Genomic DNA, 18,049 nt, shown 5'->3' with positions numbered 1-18,049 from the left:
ACTATTGTCCAAGGATCCCTGGGTCCCTTTATTGTTGAATGTATTATAAGCCATGATCAGAGTTCCGGGTGGGCACTAACCAAGTTAAATTAAAATTCAGATTCATATTTAAAAGCCACAAAATTGCAAAAAATAATGTATGTTCCCACCACCAAAAATGAATAATCCTTCTTTATTTTCCTACATTTTTATTTTAAGAAAAATAAAAACTTATAAAATTAAAGGTTATTTTCCCTCTCCCTATGCTTAAGCCCTGAGTCTTTTCCCAAAGGTAATGAACCAACCACAATCTTAAGTTGCTGTATAGACATTTCTCTCAACTATGCATGGAATGTTTGCAGAAAAAAATATATTATTGAAAAACTGGCTTTGATTGGGGCTGAGTTCCCCCATTTCTGGGCTATTCTAGTTGGTAGTTGTGTGTCTGTCTTCTGCCATTTGTTCATATATGCGTTTCCTCACGATCCTCTTAGAGCTGCTGTTCCACTTGTCTCTCCTCTCCAGAGGTGACTCCTTTCCTCTCTGCTGTCACTTCCCAGACACTCTGTATTCTCCAGTTTGTCTTATCCCATCTCAGAATGAAGAAGACTGATGTTGTAAGCTTTGTGAAAGCAAATTGTAAACTTAGAAGTGCTGTGCAAATAAAAATCTTATAGCTCTGCCCACCCCACGCCCCAGAAAATAGCACCTGGAGAATCATTTATTTGTTTGGAGTACCTGACTCCTTATAGCTATTTTTTTATTTTATTAATATTGTATTAATTGTACTTTTTAGTGGGGCTCAGTGTGATATTTTCAAATATGCATATAGTATGAGCTTAATAACATTATCAGTTGTTTCTAGTTCTTCTTCAATTGTACTTCTGAAGGGTTGAGGCTGCCAAGGTGGGTATCTGGAAATCAAGATAGTTTGTTACATCTATTGTTCTTTATTTTTATTTTCCTTATAAATACCCTTCCTCAAGATACAAGAATAATGCCCAAAATAGAGGGAAAAAACCCTTAGTACTGAAGCTCATGAAACTAATAATTTCTCCAGCAAGTGACTTAAAATGAAAGGTTTATTATATATTATATATTTATAAAGTGAGAGGCTATAGTTGTAATCTTCATCCCCTGAACTCTGTGAACTGTGTGGATGGTGTTCTGGTCCACTTACCTCAGGAGCAGAAATTTTTGGTTTAGGGTCTTTTGTCCCCTAATTAGTAAATATATCTAATTTCTTCCCACAGTTCACACTTACTTAGACAAAAGCAGATTTGGAAGTACGGTTTGCCTAGCATCTGGATAGTCAACAGAGGCACAATGAAGCACTTCTTGAGGTAAGTGATTGTGGCTTCCTGGATGAGCCCACTAGAGCCAAGAAACTTTTTTGCCAGTTAGGGTAGTATTTCTGTTCACCATTTGTAATCCTATGACCAGGTCTGCTGTTTTGTCATTTTGGACAAGAATAATTTGGTCATAAAGTTCCTCTGCCAACCCTCAATGCACATTGATCCTGTGACAGAGCACTTGTAGGAGACAAAAGAACATGGGCACAAAATCATGAGTAGTTTGGACAACCTTGATGGCGTGTGTCTCTAAAGAATGGTATGGTATGCTGCTGGGCTGAAAGCTGAGGCTTAAGGAGCCAGCAGTCAAGGAACCAACTAATACATTTGTATAAAATTATTTCCTGAAATAAGTAATTTTAAATATCCCTTAATTTAGATTTTGGTTGGCTGGCCAATCTGAACAAGATTAGCCTAGTTTCTTCTAGGCTCTGCTCTTGCTACCTCAATGATATTTCTGAAATCTGTATTTATGATTGGTTTTCTGAAGACTGAATAGCTTGAGTATGTTGTATGATGGTGTGTTTAGGGTGTTTTTGTTTTGAGACTTATATTTAGGATGATTTTCAAGAGGACTAATGGAATTCCCTGTGAAATTTTATACCATATTAAAATATAACAAAATAAAGTCACTCTCATCCTGAATGTTAGAAAATTCAACACACTTTCCAGAAGACTGGCATTCTCTGCCTCAAGATAGTGACTTACCTTAATGCACATTCTTATTTTGCTCTGATTTTTCTCTAAGGAAATCATTAGTGGGCTTGTTTCTTTTAGGAAATTGATTCTTTCAGTGGCTGCAATCTAAGATTTTATTTTTCCCACTGATCTTGGTTCCCTTGTCTCTGGAGGCACAGACAGGTTGTGTAGATTTACTGTGCTTTGATATGGCTGCTGGTGTTTACTGGATCTTAGAATTGTGGAAACCTATCCGCAGGTCACTGTGAAACCACTTCCAGACATCGGTTTGTTTTATTGCACAGAATACTCTCCAGCCTGTTTATCTCAGCTATGTTAAAAGGATAGTACTTGAAATATCACTAAGACATTTGCCAGCCAAGTATTTGACCTGTTATGTTTTTGGTTGCCATGGTAATTAACCCATCTGTTTACACATCCGTGAAAAATTTGAATTTATGAATGCCTCTCCAATGTCAATGTGGGTCTTTTCACTGCAGAAGCATGTTAACAGAAAGCTTTAGTGTTAGCTGAAGCTTAGAAGTCAGGAGCGCCCTGTGTAAGAGGTAATGGTGGTGGTAAGGTTTGTGCCAAGCCTTGCACTTGAATTTCTTCTTCAGTGTCTTATTTGTTTTAGAAAAACTTGAGTGGACTCAGAATCAGCCATTTTAGGAGAGATTGTAGCTTTTGATTCTGTTAGTTTTTGTTGTTGTTGTTGAATAGTGGCAACAGTACATTTAGTAGAGATTATATTTTAGAATCAATTTGTATATAATGATTTAGAACTGGTATAGTGAAAATCTACCACTACAATTTTGCATAGCCCAGCACCAATGATAATAGAACCAGTACATCCCTATCAGTTATGTATTCTGGTACAAAATTTCTCTTAACTTGGCACTCACATTTTCTAAATATTATTTGGCATTGACTATGTGAAACAAAAGCTAGGATAACATTGCATCAAGAAAAAAATTTGAGGATTTTAATTGACCATTGATTTTTAAAGTAATAAAAGTAGATTCAGTCATTACCCATCCTTTAGCTTTTGTTTCTAGTATTTTTATTAAGTTATAACGTGTGGTTTCACTATATGTTAACGTTTATGGAATTTGGAAGGATAAGAGGGCAAGAAGTAATAATCCTGCTTCACTGACTCCATCAGATTTAGACTGACATTTATTCCCTGTAGTCCATTCCCACAGATGTTGGACAATCTTGGCAATTTTTTTTATCTGAACCAAGGAGAAGGTTATGTAAACATGGCCTGAATAAATCAGGTGATAATCCTGAACTCAGCAAATATATTATGAAGAATGAGAAGCTGACTTTTACTGAGAATTCAGCATTATTTAAAAACCCACAGAGAAATTAATCTGTCAACTTCTGAGATGTTCTAGAATGAAATGCTGTATGCCCAGCCTCAGAAGAAACTAGGCTAATCTGAAAGAAAGCAGGTTGAAGGAAAGAATGAGATTTAATTCACTTTAAAATTTGTGGTGCCTGTTTTCGTTTGTTTACTGTTGCTATAACTAAATGCTTCAGATCAAGTAATTCATAAATAAAGGTTTGTTGGGCTCACAGCTCTGGAGGCTGGGAGGTCCAAGGTTGAAGGGCTGCATCTGGTGAAGCTCTACTGGCTGGTGGGAATTCTGTAGTCCCAAGACTATGCAGGGTATGATATGATAACAGGGGCACACAGAGATTACTCACTCTCAAGATAACCCATTAATCCATTAATCGGTGAGTGAATTAATCCATTCACGAAGGCAAAGCACTCAGGACCTAATCGTCTCTTAAAGGTCCCATCTCTAAATACCTCACAATCATCTCTTAAAGGTCCCATCTCTAAATACCTCACAATGGAGATGAAATTTCAATATAAGTTTTGGTGGGGCCATTCAAGCCTCACCAACGGTGGCTCACTGCCACCATTAGATACATTAGTGAGTATGAAATAATGGAGAAAACATTTAGGGTGTTTGAAAAGAATTACTTGAGATAAAAGAAGTAAATACTACAATCTTAGTACACTCAACTAAAGTGTATGGCTCTTTGTTTTTTGAGATGGAGTACATTATGCTGTTCATGTTGACCTTCAATTTGTGATACTCCTGCTCTCCTGCTTCAACCTCCTGAGTAGCTGGGATGACAGGTGTGAGCCAACACACTGGCTTAAAGAATGTGGGTTGTTTTTGTTTTTTGTTTTTATTTTTTACAGGTACCAGGGGTTGAACTCAGGGGCACTCAGCCACTGAGCCATATCCCCAGCCCTATTTTGTATTTTATTAAGAAACAGTTTCTCACTGAGTTGCTTAGTGCCTTGCTTTTGCTGAGACTGGCTTTGAACTCGGTGATCCTCTTACCTCAGCCTCCTGAGTGAGCCTCTGGGATTACAGGTGTGGGCCACTGTGCCCGGCCAGAGTGTGTTTTAAATTGAATGTACATATGGAATGTTGGATAAGTACCTCATAGTACCCAAATATGACTTTAGCCAGATCTGCATGAAAAGAAAACAAAAGATAAAATAGATAAGAAAATGTTCCTGTGGCTGGACACAGTGACACATGCTTATAATCCCAGCTATTCAAGAGGATAAGGCAGGAGGATCATAAATTCGAGGCCAGCCTGGACAACACAGCAAGACCCTTAAAAATAAAAAAGACTAGGGATGTAGATCACAGGAAATGTGACCCTGGGCTCAGTCCCCAGTACTGAAAAAATAAAAAAGAAGAAGGAGAAGAGGAGGAGGAGGAAGAGGAGAGGAAGAGGAAGAGAAAGAAGAAGAAAAAAAAGGTAGAGAAGGAGGAAGAGGAGGAGGGGGAAAAGAGCCTACAGGTGATCAGTAAAAGAAAGGGATTTTTTTTAATCTTTATTTTATGTGGTGAGAGGGCACTTTTTAAGCCCCAAATATAACTAAGGGTAGAGTTTAATTTTTATAGTATATTTTATGAATTTTAATTCAATTGATACACTTTTATAGATAGGACACAGATTCGTACTGAAGATCTTCTTTCTTTTTTTTCCCCCTCGTACTGGGGATTGAACCTAGGGGCTCTCTACCACTGAACTACATCTCTAGCTCTTTTTATTTTTTTATTTTGAGACAGAGTCCTGCTGAGTTGTCTAAGCAACTTGGAATCCTCCTGCCTCAGCCTTCTTAGTTGCTGAAATTCCAGACTTGTGCCACCGTTCTCAACCACAAGCACATTTTCTTATCCATTTTATACTTTGTTTTCCTTTCATGCAGAACATGCCTAAAGTCAAATGGTTGACTATGAGGTACTTATCCATTATCTCCTACCTACATTCAATGTACCATTGAGCTGCATCCTCAGACCAAGATACATTTTTTTTTAAATAATCAGAGCATTATTAATTTTGGAAAATTCTAATAAATGGAATTTGAAAGTAATGCCATATAAATAATTGCTACCAACCATTCCAGCTTTGTAACCTCAATTTCTTGACTAAGGACCTCTTTGCCTATTTTCCTTCCTCAGGCAGATGCAAATAAAGGAAAACATCTGTCAAGCTCAAACCTCTGTGGGAGAAAATGTTTGAGCCATACAGCAGACTTATCCCTTCATCCTGGCAATTGAGGGAGGAAAGTATTTTACTATTATGATTAGGTAAATAAAGGCATATCATTAGCAAAAATAACTGTAAATGGGATTTTATAAGTCACTCATACTCGACTAATATCTTGGTCCTCTGATTCACTCAGTAAGCATTTGCTGCTAATAATGCCAGTATTATGCTACTTTTATTTTCTCTTCATAGAAATCGTAATTAAATAGGACTTACTAGCCCATTTTACAGAGCAAGACAAGGAAGCAAAGCAAAATTAAGTAACTTGCTCAAAGGCACAAGATATTTGAACACAGGCCTGTTTCTCATTGTGCTTCATGTTACTCTCTTGCTGTGTGCCCACTGGGAGTCTTTGTGGGTGATACAAAAATGAATATGAGATGGTCTCTGCTCCAAAGTAACACACTGTCTGGTAAGGAGATGAGGTGTACACATTCAAAACTAAGACATAAAACAAAGTGTGATCCATGGCAGATTACAGGCATTTTGTGAAGGAATGTCCATGTAGAGGTTTCGTTGAGGGATAAAGAGGATTAAGACTTTTGTTTTTTGTTTTTTTGGTGCTGGGATGAAACCCAGGGCCACCAGGGAGCTACGTGCACAGCCCCTTAGAACTTTAATATTTTAAAATAAGGATAGAAGACATGGGAGGTAAAGATACTGTGAACAAAGCAAAGAAAGTATGACTAAGTGCCACAGCATAAGTGGTCCAGGTTTGTGGGATGTAGACTCTGTTTAGACTTGAGTAGAAAATACATTGCAGAGTTCAAGTTCTTAGATACCTTTGCAACCAGAATAAAATAGCCCTGAAGTATGGTAGCATTTTTACCCCGATTTCAAAGTGGACCACCAAGAGAAGGGAGAGTCAGACAAAAATCTTTTTCTGTTTCAACACATGTCTAGCCTTCTCTTAGAGCCAGAAATCTATTCCAATCCCTGCAACTCACCAGAGAAACAAAGTAGCTTGTCCAAAGTCACACAGCTCAATAGTGGCAAGTGGGGACTATATCTGAAGTGTGATTTCTAGACTGTCTAGGCATACTTTCTGTTCAGCACCACTGCTTTTGAAGTGCCGAAGGCATATGCCTGTTCAGCTGCCCCAGATTTTGATTAGCATTGCTTGAGACATTGATTGAGTTTATGAGATGTAAAAGCTGAATCCTGAAAAGGGCAAAGTTTTTGGCCTGTGCACCCAAGTTCGTCTGTCACTATAGACTGTGTTTCCACCAGTTAGTTTTCTCATTTAGGACAAATATATACATGTATGTACTATATTTATATGTGTGTATATAGAACACACATTTATACACCCCCACAAACTATGTGTATATTCATTTATATAGATATGCACACAAATATACACATATGTATATGCATATATACTTTAAATTATTTTCCCTGCAGCAAAACAAAAACTGTTTCCACACTCATTAAAATCCATTCACCTAAATCTCTTTCTAGGCAATTTCCTGCAGGTGGCCTCCCCTGAGCCTGCTTATTGCCATCGAGCTGATGCCAGGGATGCTGTTAGAGCTCTGTCGTCTACATCCCAGTTCTCCTGCCCTTTGCTTTCCCTCAGTTTTTCAGGGGCAACTCTTTGTACATGTAACTGTTTATTAAGCCCCTCCTGCAGAGCATTAACAAGATCAGTGAAAGCCATGGCACTCAATAAATGTTGCTTTGAATTTCATTCATGTATCTACTGCAGTTTTCACTCTTGTTCTGAAGTGAGAAGGCATGCTGATTTTCCGGGAGGGTCCTCCTTGCAGGACAATCAAGAGTTGACCTTCTGTCCAGTCTCAGTGGAGGGTACTTCACCTCCTCTCTCTCAAATTATCAGTTTTTCTTGTCATTTTCCTTTACTGCAGCATCACATGACTTGAAGTAAAATTAAGTCCTTGGCTCTTGTTCCCTTTTGCCACTGCCATAGTGCCTGCTTTTTTTTTCTTCTATATGTCATTGCCAGTTTCATTTTGGATTTTTTTTCCATTCCACGAAGGAATAAGTAAACTACCTTCCAGTTATCTTCTTTCAGCTTCTCTTCATTTTATTCATAATCACTTTCCTTCAACTCCTCTAGGTCTTTAAGACAGAAATTAACTTAATTTCCTCTAAGCTGGTGGTTTAAATTTTTTAAATTAAGTAGAAAATCTATAATAATAACAGGGCTATTCCCCTTATCCCTTATTTTGAGGCCTATAATGGATGATGAAGGATTAATGTTACCCTTTGGTGACAACCCTTTATTTACATATGTATTTAATTTTGGTTGTTTTTAAAATATTTTTTTATTTACCAATAAAAGTGTACATTTGAGATTGTACTTAAATACTTTATAAATGTGAAAGTATAATGTGTTTGCTGCTTTCCCTTACATATATTATCCAAAAAGGAAAAAAAAATCTGATTTTTAAAAACAAATCTTGTAAAATACATGTATCCAAGCATTAGATTTTTAATTTGAATAATAATGTCATTAATAGATTAAATTTATTATTCTGTGTCTCCTTTTCCTTGAACGGAAAAGATAAATCATTAACTTATTATTTTAATTATCCCACAATCAACTGTTGGTCTCCATGCCCACAGATAAAATTTCCCAGGAATGTAAAGATAGTGCCCTTTGCTATAGCAATAGAATTGGAATAATATTGGTCTATGATAGATATTTACCCTTCAACCCCCTTAATTTTTGCTTATCAGAAGGCAGTGTGATCTATATAGATAAAGAAGGATGGGAAAGACCTTGGGACCCCAATATACCTGGGCACAGGGTCTTTGTGCCTCAGCCCTGCTCTATGGGAGGGAAAAGCTTGTTGACTTAGCGGCTCTTAGATAGTTTCTCTATGGAATTTTACATTTCCAGTTCATGTGTCCAGTTCTCTGAAGCCTCTCTTCCTGGTCGAAAGCTCTTTCTAGAGATGGCTCCATTTAGTAGGCCAAACACTTTTTGATACATTAATTCCCCAACAATTGCCAGTGTCCCTAATAAAGAACTTCAATGGAATAACTAAAATTTTTTAAAAAGTCATTTTTGAAAGTGTATTTAATTCTGGAAACATTGAGAAGCTTGGTCTTCTTTTTGGCAATTTAGATGAAAAGTGTTTTATTTGGGAAACTAATTTGAGCTAAGAAATGTGATCTTTTCTTTTTCTTTTTTCTTTTTGTATGTCTCCTTTCTCACCAATAGTATACTTCTTATTTATTACAGGATTTCTTCAAGCAAGAATTGACTTTCATTAGCACATTCATTGAAATTGTTCAAAATAAGCCACTTTTCTCTTATTTTTCCAAAAGAAGACATCTGAGTCACAAATTTAAGATGATGGAGTAGTTTGCACTACAGGTACCCACTCCCCTCACCTTCAGGCAAGGAGCCACACGGTTGTAGGTGAATGTTCTGTTTTCCAGACCCATCCCTGATGAATGGATTCTGTTAACAAAGCAGCACAAGACAGGAGGTCGCTTTTATTTGGTGGCAGAGATATGATCCATTTTAAATAATTTACTTTGGGTGGCTATTCTGCTTCAAGCTAGAGAATGGATGTTAAATAATAAACGTGATCATAATTGCTTTCTGGAAAAAGGCTGGTGTGAATTCAGCCATAAAATTCACTCTGTAGCATATTAAATAAACAGCAGTAACAGAAAATATTGGAAATGGGACATGTAGTAGCTCTTATTATTGAATCAGATTCTCCCAGTGCTTAAGTGTGGTATTCATCTCGGGAAGCTGCAGCAACTCTTTTTGGAACACTGTCAAAAAGCTGTGATTAAAAAAACAAGAAACAGATGCAAAAGAGACACTGCCTATGCATGTAGTGATTAGAAATATGAAGTGGTGGTCAGTATTTTCTCCTTCTAGACTTGCGGGTGTAATTGTTGTTCATATAAAACCTAACAATCAACCTTATCAGCAGTGAGTGGAAAACCTCCAACAGAACTAAAAACACTTAGACTAGAATTGTGAAGAAAAAAAGAGCAAAAGTTGTCCCAGTTAAAACTCAGCTTTGTTGATCTGCTGATTCAGGCTGGGAGGAGAAAGGAGCAGAGCCTAGGCGGACAGGGTGAGAGTCTTTGCAAGTGAAAGCAAAGGAGGTCTGTCTCAAGGTCTATTTGAAAAGCCTCCTCTGGGAGAACACAGTCAGAAAGATCAGGATGTAAAACAAAGGAAATTAGGAGGAGGAAAGGGTACAGTGAATCCCAAACTTCCAAAGAGATGTGTCTTTTCTTCCTCCCATCCTCTTCTCCTTCCTCCTTCCTTTCCTCCCTTTCTTCTTCTTCCCTTCCCTCCTTATTTCCTTCCAACACCAACCAGTCAAGAGCATTTGCAACTCTATTTCTTAGATTCTTCCTTTTCAGGGTAAACTTACCAAACCAAATTATCAGTCTTTCAATACTTAATTGTTCTTATTGTTCTGCTTTCAACCTGTAACAATTTTCCTGTGAACTTTATGACTTAGGGAGCCAAATAGGTTCAAATAATTTAAGAAGCGAGCTCCTGGCAGTGTGGGTGAGCACCCATCCTGAGTTGTGCATATGGCAAATTTGCTCATCTCATCCTTTCATGAGGAAGTCAATTGAGTATTGTTTCTGTCATCAAAAATACGTAAGAGATGACTCTGGTGTTTCCCTCTCTGACCATGTCTTTCCTCGACCAGGCTTAGGACCTAAATGCAAAAGAAATTATGTCTGTCGAAACATTAATCTAATTATCTGAATTGAAAAAGTATAGTACTTAGCAAGCAAAAAAGTACAGTGCCCAGCAAGGCAAGCCATTCTTTTAATGAAATATTTGTGGGTTATGCTGACCCATTAGAATAAGTGAAAAATTTTAAATATATCTTAAATAATAAATAGCATTATCAGGACTGCTGGCCTAGAAGTTACAAAAGGATAACAGTGTATAAATGTCATTTCATCAATAAAATGGGCATTTTCTTCCATGATTTGTAATGTTTATGTGGTTATGGGAGAGGATGTCATACTTTTCACAGAGTGTTTGAACCCTCAGAAATGATGCTGCATTCTTAACCCTCACTGGATTTCTACTGGGTTGCACCACCTTTCCCATCTTATGGTATGAACATCCTCAGAGGAGTTAAAAAAGAAAAAGATAAAATCCAACAGAATTTGTTTCCTTCTTTATGTCAAACTGTATTGATGCAAAACAGCAATACAGGCATTTTCTTCCCATACACAAGGAGATCAGTGGGAGAAATTATAGGTCATTCTACATATAGGCACTTCCTGCCACCAAGAATGACACTTCTAAGCCTATAGCCACATCTTTGCATAGATCTGATATAATGATTATGGGGGAAATTTTTCTATAGCTTAATTTAAACTATAAAATAGTTTGTGCCTTGTACCCTAAGTAGGATGAATACAAACATGCTCTGTGTGTTTGTCAACTTTCCCTTACGACAGCAAGTACCTGAGGCAGTTTTGGAGGTTCTAGTTCATGACGGGTTGGCCCTATGGCTTTTGGCCTGTACCAAGGCAGCATATCATGGTGGAAACTCCTGACAGAAATACCACTCACCTTCTTGACCAGGAAGCAAAAAAGAATGAAAAGAGGGCCAGAGTTCCACAGCCCCTTCATGTGTAGGCCCCACATCTGAAAGGTTCTACCACCTTCCAATAGTGACACCCTGAGAAACAAACCTTTAACATATGGGCCTTTGAGGGACATTTAGGATCCATGTAGCACTCCATAAACAATTGTCAGGACCCTTTCCTCTAGGAGGAATTAGTACTACAATAACCGGATGATCATGTGATCCCAGCTGTGTCAGAGTTCTAATCCACAGACTTGAAACATGGCTTCATTTGATTTCTGGCTCATGTGTGAGGCTGACTTTATTGAAAATTGCATATGAAAGAGATAATCGTGGAAAGCTTTTATCCCTGACTTAATAATAGGAATAATGTCTCCTAGTAATTAATATCATTGTCATTTGGCAGGGGACCAGTTAACAAAGACACTGCTCAATCTTTTTTTTCTGGCATAGCTATCCAATAGTTGAAAAATGAAGAACATTTTCCAAGAGAACAAGTTGAGATTTTATAAATCTTCTCACTTGTCTAATTAAAATGTTCCACGAAATTTATTTTTAGTGTTACTTTTTTTTTAAGCTGTTAACCTAAATCCTAACAGATCTTAAAACATATTTGACTTGAGAAGTTGAATGTTAGGCTTTATAACATAGTAAATTCATTTTTTGTCTGAGCAGAATCCAACTGATTTTATAGTAACTGACTACATATAGAAATTTCATATGCACTATTGTAATGGTGTTGGGTGATCATTTTATGCATTCTAAATTTTGTTATAACTTTCATTTTTTTTCTTCAATAAAATAATACATATATGTTATATAAAAAAGAAAATATACTTAATCAAAAAAATGAAATAAAAATTACTGAGAATACCATTACGCAGTGATACCACAGTTAACATTTTTGATGGGTATCCTGCCCTTCTCTCCCCCTGTATTTATATATCACTATTAAAACTTTTTTATTTTGCTTTTTAAAGAAAAAGATCATTCTATACATATCTCTTTGTAACTTTTTTCTACTTGAAAAACATATTATGCACATTTTCATGTTATTAGATATTCTAGGACACTGTTATTGCCTGCATTGTTATCTTAATGTATCAGCTTGGTCATATATTTCTTTGCATTCACTTTAAGATATAGACCCTGTGCTTTTGTACAAATAAGACTGTTGGAATTTTAATTTTTAACACAAGGCTATTAAAGATATTGGAACCAGAACAATTTGAGCAACCGAGGAATTGGTTCATTTGGGGGGATGGATCACATTGTCAAGGCTATTAATTAACTACTCTAACTAATCTAAATGGCCTTGGATCACCTTATTTCAGAACCCAGGCAGGGCAGTGATTGAAGATAGAATTCAGTGAGCATTTGAGGGGAAAAAAATCTTTTAGAAATGACACTGACAGGAAGTAATAGAAATATTTCTGCCTCCCAGGAATGAATAATATAAAGAGAAGATGGGTTGAATGTAAGGTCCTGAGTGACAAGTACTCTTTATTTCTAAAACTTTGAGTCACTTGAGGCTCTGACCAGTAGTCTCCATAAAGTAGTAGGCGCTTACATTTTTAAAACAAAAAGTCAGCATGAAAGACAAATTCACATAATAAGAGCCAAGAACAGACTTTTTTTTTTTATAGTTTCTGAAAAGTTTAATCAAGGAATGTTGTCACTTCTGAAGAGAACTGAAGGTCAGCAGTGCTCATTCAGTGACTTGATAGGGAAATCTTCCTACAAGTGCAAGGAATGAATGCTGGGATTGGTTGGCAGAAAAAGGTGGCCACACAGCCAAGTCTTCAGGGAGGACAGCAGTGCCTAATGGAGAACAGGATGAAGGAAGAAAGAATGAAAGTGGGGGAAGAAACAAATACAGGTAGTGGCTAAATAAATAAATGCCATTAGGAAGGGCTAGAAAAGAACAAGGGTGAGCTGAGAGGCTGTTCACTCAAGGGAAAGGCAAAGACTTTCTTCCCCTGCTCTAATATTAGATAGAGCATTAGCACAAAAATATTGAAGAATTCTGTTTGCAAGGCGGTTAGTTATTTCCAAAACATTTTAGGCAGAGGGAGGGACAAAGTATTCCAATGCTTCATCCTCAGTTTGTTGGAATATCAAACTTTCTAGAAAGGGGGATTCTGGAGTTTCATACAGAAAGTGTAGTTCCTGCAAATAAAGTCACAGATGTACACCTGCAAACCCCTACATCTAATTGCTGATTTTCTTGTGGGGTGCTTTTCTTGCTGGTGGTGGCTGCTTTCTGTTCTCTTCCAGAGTTCTATTGGAAGGGTGCTCTCTTTTGTTTTTTATAGAATGTTGATCCAGGTGTGCCTGTATTTTTACTGTAAGTTTTTGTGGCGCTGCCTGAAGTTTGTAATGAGGAAGCTAACTGGAAGATGTGAACTGCAGCGGATCTGCTACAATACCAAACCTGGAGCTTCTAGAACCATGAAGATTGGTAAGCCGAAAAAAGAAAAATGCAGAGTTGACAGGAGTGAGGACACAATGTTAATTTCATTATAGTAATTTTCAGCCTTTTGTAAAGGGTAATTTTTGAGTGACTTTTTGTTATTTTTTAACAGAAACATCACTGAGGGATTCTAAAAGTAAGGTAAGTAAAATTGTTTCCTTATTTTTCAACAACTGTGCATAGGAGGCTTATCATAAAAAGTAAAAATTTTAAGAAACAAAATTATAAATTGATTGAAAACTAATGCAAGTTAAAAAGAAAGAATCATTTGCCCATCACAAACCACTGTACTTTCTACATTTGAATTTCTAGGCAGAGTTGTGAGGCACTTATAGTTTCATTGTTGAATGAACCCTTTTTTATATATCTTCTCACATTGTGAAATATTTCTTGAATATAGGAACAATATTAACTCTCTAGGATTTCCTCACTATTCAAATGATTTAACTTTATACTAACTTTAAGGTCTCCCAGTAAAATAAAGAAGTCACTTCATTAGCCTTTATGGCACATAGTTGAGCATCCACATAAAAGAAAAAAAAAAAGCTTTTTTTCAAGTTGTTTGGTTATTTTATCTTAATATTTAATTTTTGCATCCTTAAGAACTTCTTCCAATGTTCTTCCCTGTTTAGTCATAGAATGCCCATTAACAGTGGGGACTTTATCGAGGGAGGAAAAGAAAATACAACATTGAAACTGATGACAATAGTAAAAACAAAACAAAAGTCTTATATATTTCTGCTTTACATCAATTACCTTTTTCAGGAAAATGGCACTAACCTTATCATGAAAAGTTCAAATTTGTTAGAATTCAAATAGGTTAAATCAGTATTTGCTTTTAGCTTACACCTTCATACAAAAGCTTGAACTAACACTTGAAGCCTTTATTCCAGTAGACCCTGTTCAAGCCATTGGCATTAACCAAAAGGGAACTGATCAAAGTGTATTTTCCAGCTGTTGCAGACTTCAGTGAGTGTTCACCCTGATGCCATTGAAAAAACTATAGACGACATCATGGAACTGAAAAAAATTAATCCCGACATAAATCCACAGTAAGAATATGTTTCGTATGTTAGAAAATTGGAACACGAATCATGTGGCCACCTGTTTGTCTCTCTTCTTCCCTCTTTCCCACTCCCCTGTCCTTCCCTCTCATCCTAAAGTAATCATCTGCAGTGTGTCAACTTTCAGATGAAAATAAAGAAAAAAAAAAGGTGCCTTTTCATGTTTGTAACTGGCAGGAACTTGACAATTCTGTTATGGTGTATGCTTAGCTTCTGAGGCGGGGGATACTCCTGGCGTGGGACTGTGAGACAAAGGAAGCCCATTCATTGACATCGGCTCTATTCAATGCCTGTTTTACATTAACAGTAAACGTTCAAATCATAACTATACCTAAGCTGATTCTGCTAGAATATTCCTTCAGTTCCCTCATGAATATTCCTTCACAACAGGCTGATATTCTTGGAGACAGTTCCTACCTGCTCATCAAGAAGACAGGCATGTGTGGGCGGAAGAGATGGTTTTTGTATGAAGACTTCAGAACTTTATAATTTATTCCTCTCATCTTGGAAGTATTAAAATGCATTTGGCAGTGTTCGTGACATTTAAAATTAGTTTTATATTTTCCACGGGGAACAGCAATTTTTCAGTAAAATTTGGGGCTTAGGACATTGGTTAGAATAAATTTCAAATTCAGATACATTTAGAGACAGTTTTAGGTGGGTAACAATCAAACTGTCTTTTAGATCTATGTACATGAGAACTTTAGATGTTACCTCTGAGAAAGGCTTTTAATTACCAAAGACAGGGAGCTGGAGTTGAAGGGAGTGTCAGAACATGCTTGGCACAGGTCCACCTCTTGTAAGGATTCTAGATACTAGCTGTCCAGGGGCTCGTCACAAAAATTCCATTTCTATCTGTTCTCCGTAGCATTCTTCTGTAGCCACTTCACCTTATTAACTGCCATTCCCTTATTCAGCCATTAAGGTTGACTTAATTGGGCAATAAATGTATTTTAAGCCTTCTGACATGTATTTCCTTTGGGAAGGTGATAAAAAGGCAGTTCATTCTAAATGAGATTGAACCAAAAATTTAAGACTACAACTGGGCATAAGGGATATATTAGTCCTCTAATCATATTTACAGATTGGATTACATTGAATAGCAAGTCTTTTCTTTATCTGTCCTATGAAACTTACATAAGTTACATTGGAAAACATTCTTTGCATCTGTTCTTTTCATGTCCTTTAGAAAAAGGAATAGGCATTAGGCATTTTTCATTATGGTTTGTCTCATTGTTTGTTTTCATATCTCAATGTGGTTTCCAGAACCTTTTCTTTTCTCCTGTACTATTATTGACAGAACCAGATATAAAAAAATTAAATATTTTTCCAAGCAAATAAAGAAATAGATGGTTAGAGTTGGGGAAAACATTTTTAAATCACAAAGATTTACTACTGTTAATCTCACTTTGTTTTAATTACGTTCTTTTTAAGTGCTGCTCACAGTAGTACTAAAAATTACTACAAAAAATTTAACTAACCTTGTTCCTGCCTCTTTCATTTTTTTTCATCCTCTTCTTTCCCTCAAAAGTAACTCTCTTCTCAGTCCTACACTGATTTTCTGAATGACTAATGCTGCTGTGCCCTTTCCTAAATTTAAATATCTTGACAGGTAATGTGTCATTGGCTAGAAGTCCCAGTGACTCTGGAGATTGAGGCAGGAGGATTGCAAGTTTAAGGCCAGCCTCAGCAATTTAGTGAGGCCATCTCAAAATTAAAAATATAAAGAGCTTGAGATAGAGTTCAGGGGTAAAGTGCCCAAGGATTTGATTTTTTTTTTTTTTTTTTAGTTTTTGTTAGTATGGTAATAAGTGTCATGATGAAGGCCATTTAATTGAACACATAATTTTGAGCTTAGTGTTTCTGGATTTTCTAAAATTACCCTCTATTCCTCTATATTTGAAGAAGTAGACCCTTTGCCCCAATTTTAGACTTAATTCTATGCATCTCATTTACCCCCCCCCCCCAATGATGATGATAGTGTCACCATCACTGTGATTAAAATGACCACCTCTATTATGACAAAAATGTTCAGAGTGAGTAAAGTAGGAGCAAGAATATATTGGACAGCATCAGATTAAATTACCAACATTCAGTCATTTTTGAACCACAAAAAAATACATGACTAAAGTATTTAGAAAGAGGGGTCTGGGGTTGTGGCTCAATGGTAAAGCGCTTGCCTAGCATGCATGAGGCACTGGGTTCGATCCCCAGCACCACATAAAATAAATAAATAAACAAATAAAATAAAGGTATTGTGTCCATCTGCAACTAAAAAAATATTTAGAAAGAAATAAAAGTAAAAAATAATTTAGAAAGAATAAATAAAGAAGTCGACCATGGTAGTGCACCCCTGTAATCCCAGCAGCTCAGGACGCAGAGGCAGGATGATCAAAAGTTCTAAACCAGCCTCAGCAATTTAGTGAGGCCCTAAGCAACTCAGTTTAGACCCTGTCTCTAAATAAAATATTAAAAAAGCGTTCGGGATATGGCTCAGTTATAAAGTGCCCCTGGGTTCAATCCCCAGTACCAAAAAAAAAAAAAAAAAAGAAAGGAAGGAAGGAAGAAAAAAGAATAAATAAATGTGAAGTATTACCCTCAGATTTTAAAATGTCACAAATGAGAACAGGCTGCATAGGATGATGGTAGTTTTATGTAAAACAGATCTTGGTGCTTAGTCAGTCACTTGTTTAATGAACTTATAATATTATGTGTCTACTTAGAAAGATCCTGTTTTACCTCCTATGTTGTAGGAAGAGGGAAAGGGTGCTCTGATGAGTGGAAGTGATGGTCCTCTGTGTGTGGCCAGATTGCTTCCTGTTTCAGTGATATGGCTCCAGGGAGCTGTTAACCAAGTAGTGTTCATTCTGAGCAGGCTCAGCAAGATGACAGGGCATCTAAAAACCATGTCCTGTGAGAGAAAATTGAAGGAATAGGGAATTGTTTTGAGTCCTGGAAATGAGATTAGAAGAAACTATTTGAAAATAAGAAGATAGAGCAGGGGAATGATAGAAATGAATCTGCTCGGAGGACAGAATTTGAACTACTTGATAATAAGCAAAGCAGATTGTGTGTTCAGACAAGAAGAGTAGTTTGAATGTGCTGGGAAATCTTGTAAAGCTGTGACTTCTCTTGTCACTGGCTCATCTGTTGGGTGTACTCCCCAGAGATGGCAGTGGTGCTAGTGTTGTTTCCTTCTGTTTCATTTTGAAATTTTCTTGCCCCAAAGCCCCTGTGGGGGGGCGCTCTCACACTTTCTCACTCTCTTCCCCCCCTTACCTTTTCCCTCACCCTTTCATATACATCCTTCTCAAGTGATTCTTATATTCTCATCTAGGGGGTCTACATGAT

The 18,049-nt window shown here is 36.8% G+C and overlaps 1 protein-coding gene across 7 annotated transcripts in view; it reads left to right on the top strand.

Annotated features, from left to right (window-relative positions):
* The window catches only part of Elmod1 (ELMO domain containing 1), a 69,136-nt gene that overhangs the window by 21,087 nt on the left and 30,000 nt on the right, over positions 1-18,049 (top strand). For 2 of the 7 annotated variants that reach the window (XM_058586549.1, XM_046467152.2), the window contains exons 2-5: positions 1,233-1,322; positions 13,477-13,622; positions 13,747-13,775; positions 14,589-14,686. In XM_058586549.1, coding sequence (XP_058442532.1) covers positions 1,306-1,322; positions 13,477-13,622; positions 13,747-13,775; positions 14,589-14,686 — 290 coding nt within the window. In that variant the 5' untranslated portion in view covers positions 1,233-1,305. Of the gene's footprint in view, positions 1-1,232; positions 1,323-5,512; positions 5,642-8,811; positions 8,992-13,438; positions 13,623-13,746; positions 13,776-14,588; positions 14,687-18,049 lie in introns of those variants that run through there. The other 5 variants (XM_058586557.1, XM_058586560.1, XM_058586561.1 and 2 more) reach the window with 5 other exon arrangements.

The sequence above is a fragment of the Marmota monax genome, unplaced genomic scaffold (assembly GCF_021218885.2).
Source record: "Marmota monax isolate L192 unplaced genomic scaffold, Marmota_monax_Labrador192_F-V1.1 WCK01_AAM20220418_F8-fsc00045, whole genome shotgun sequence".
Taxonomy (NCBI): domain Eukaryota; kingdom Metazoa; phylum Chordata; class Mammalia; order Rodentia; family Sciuridae; genus Marmota; species Marmota monax.
This window is presented reverse-complemented; position numbering and strand designations above follow the sequence as displayed.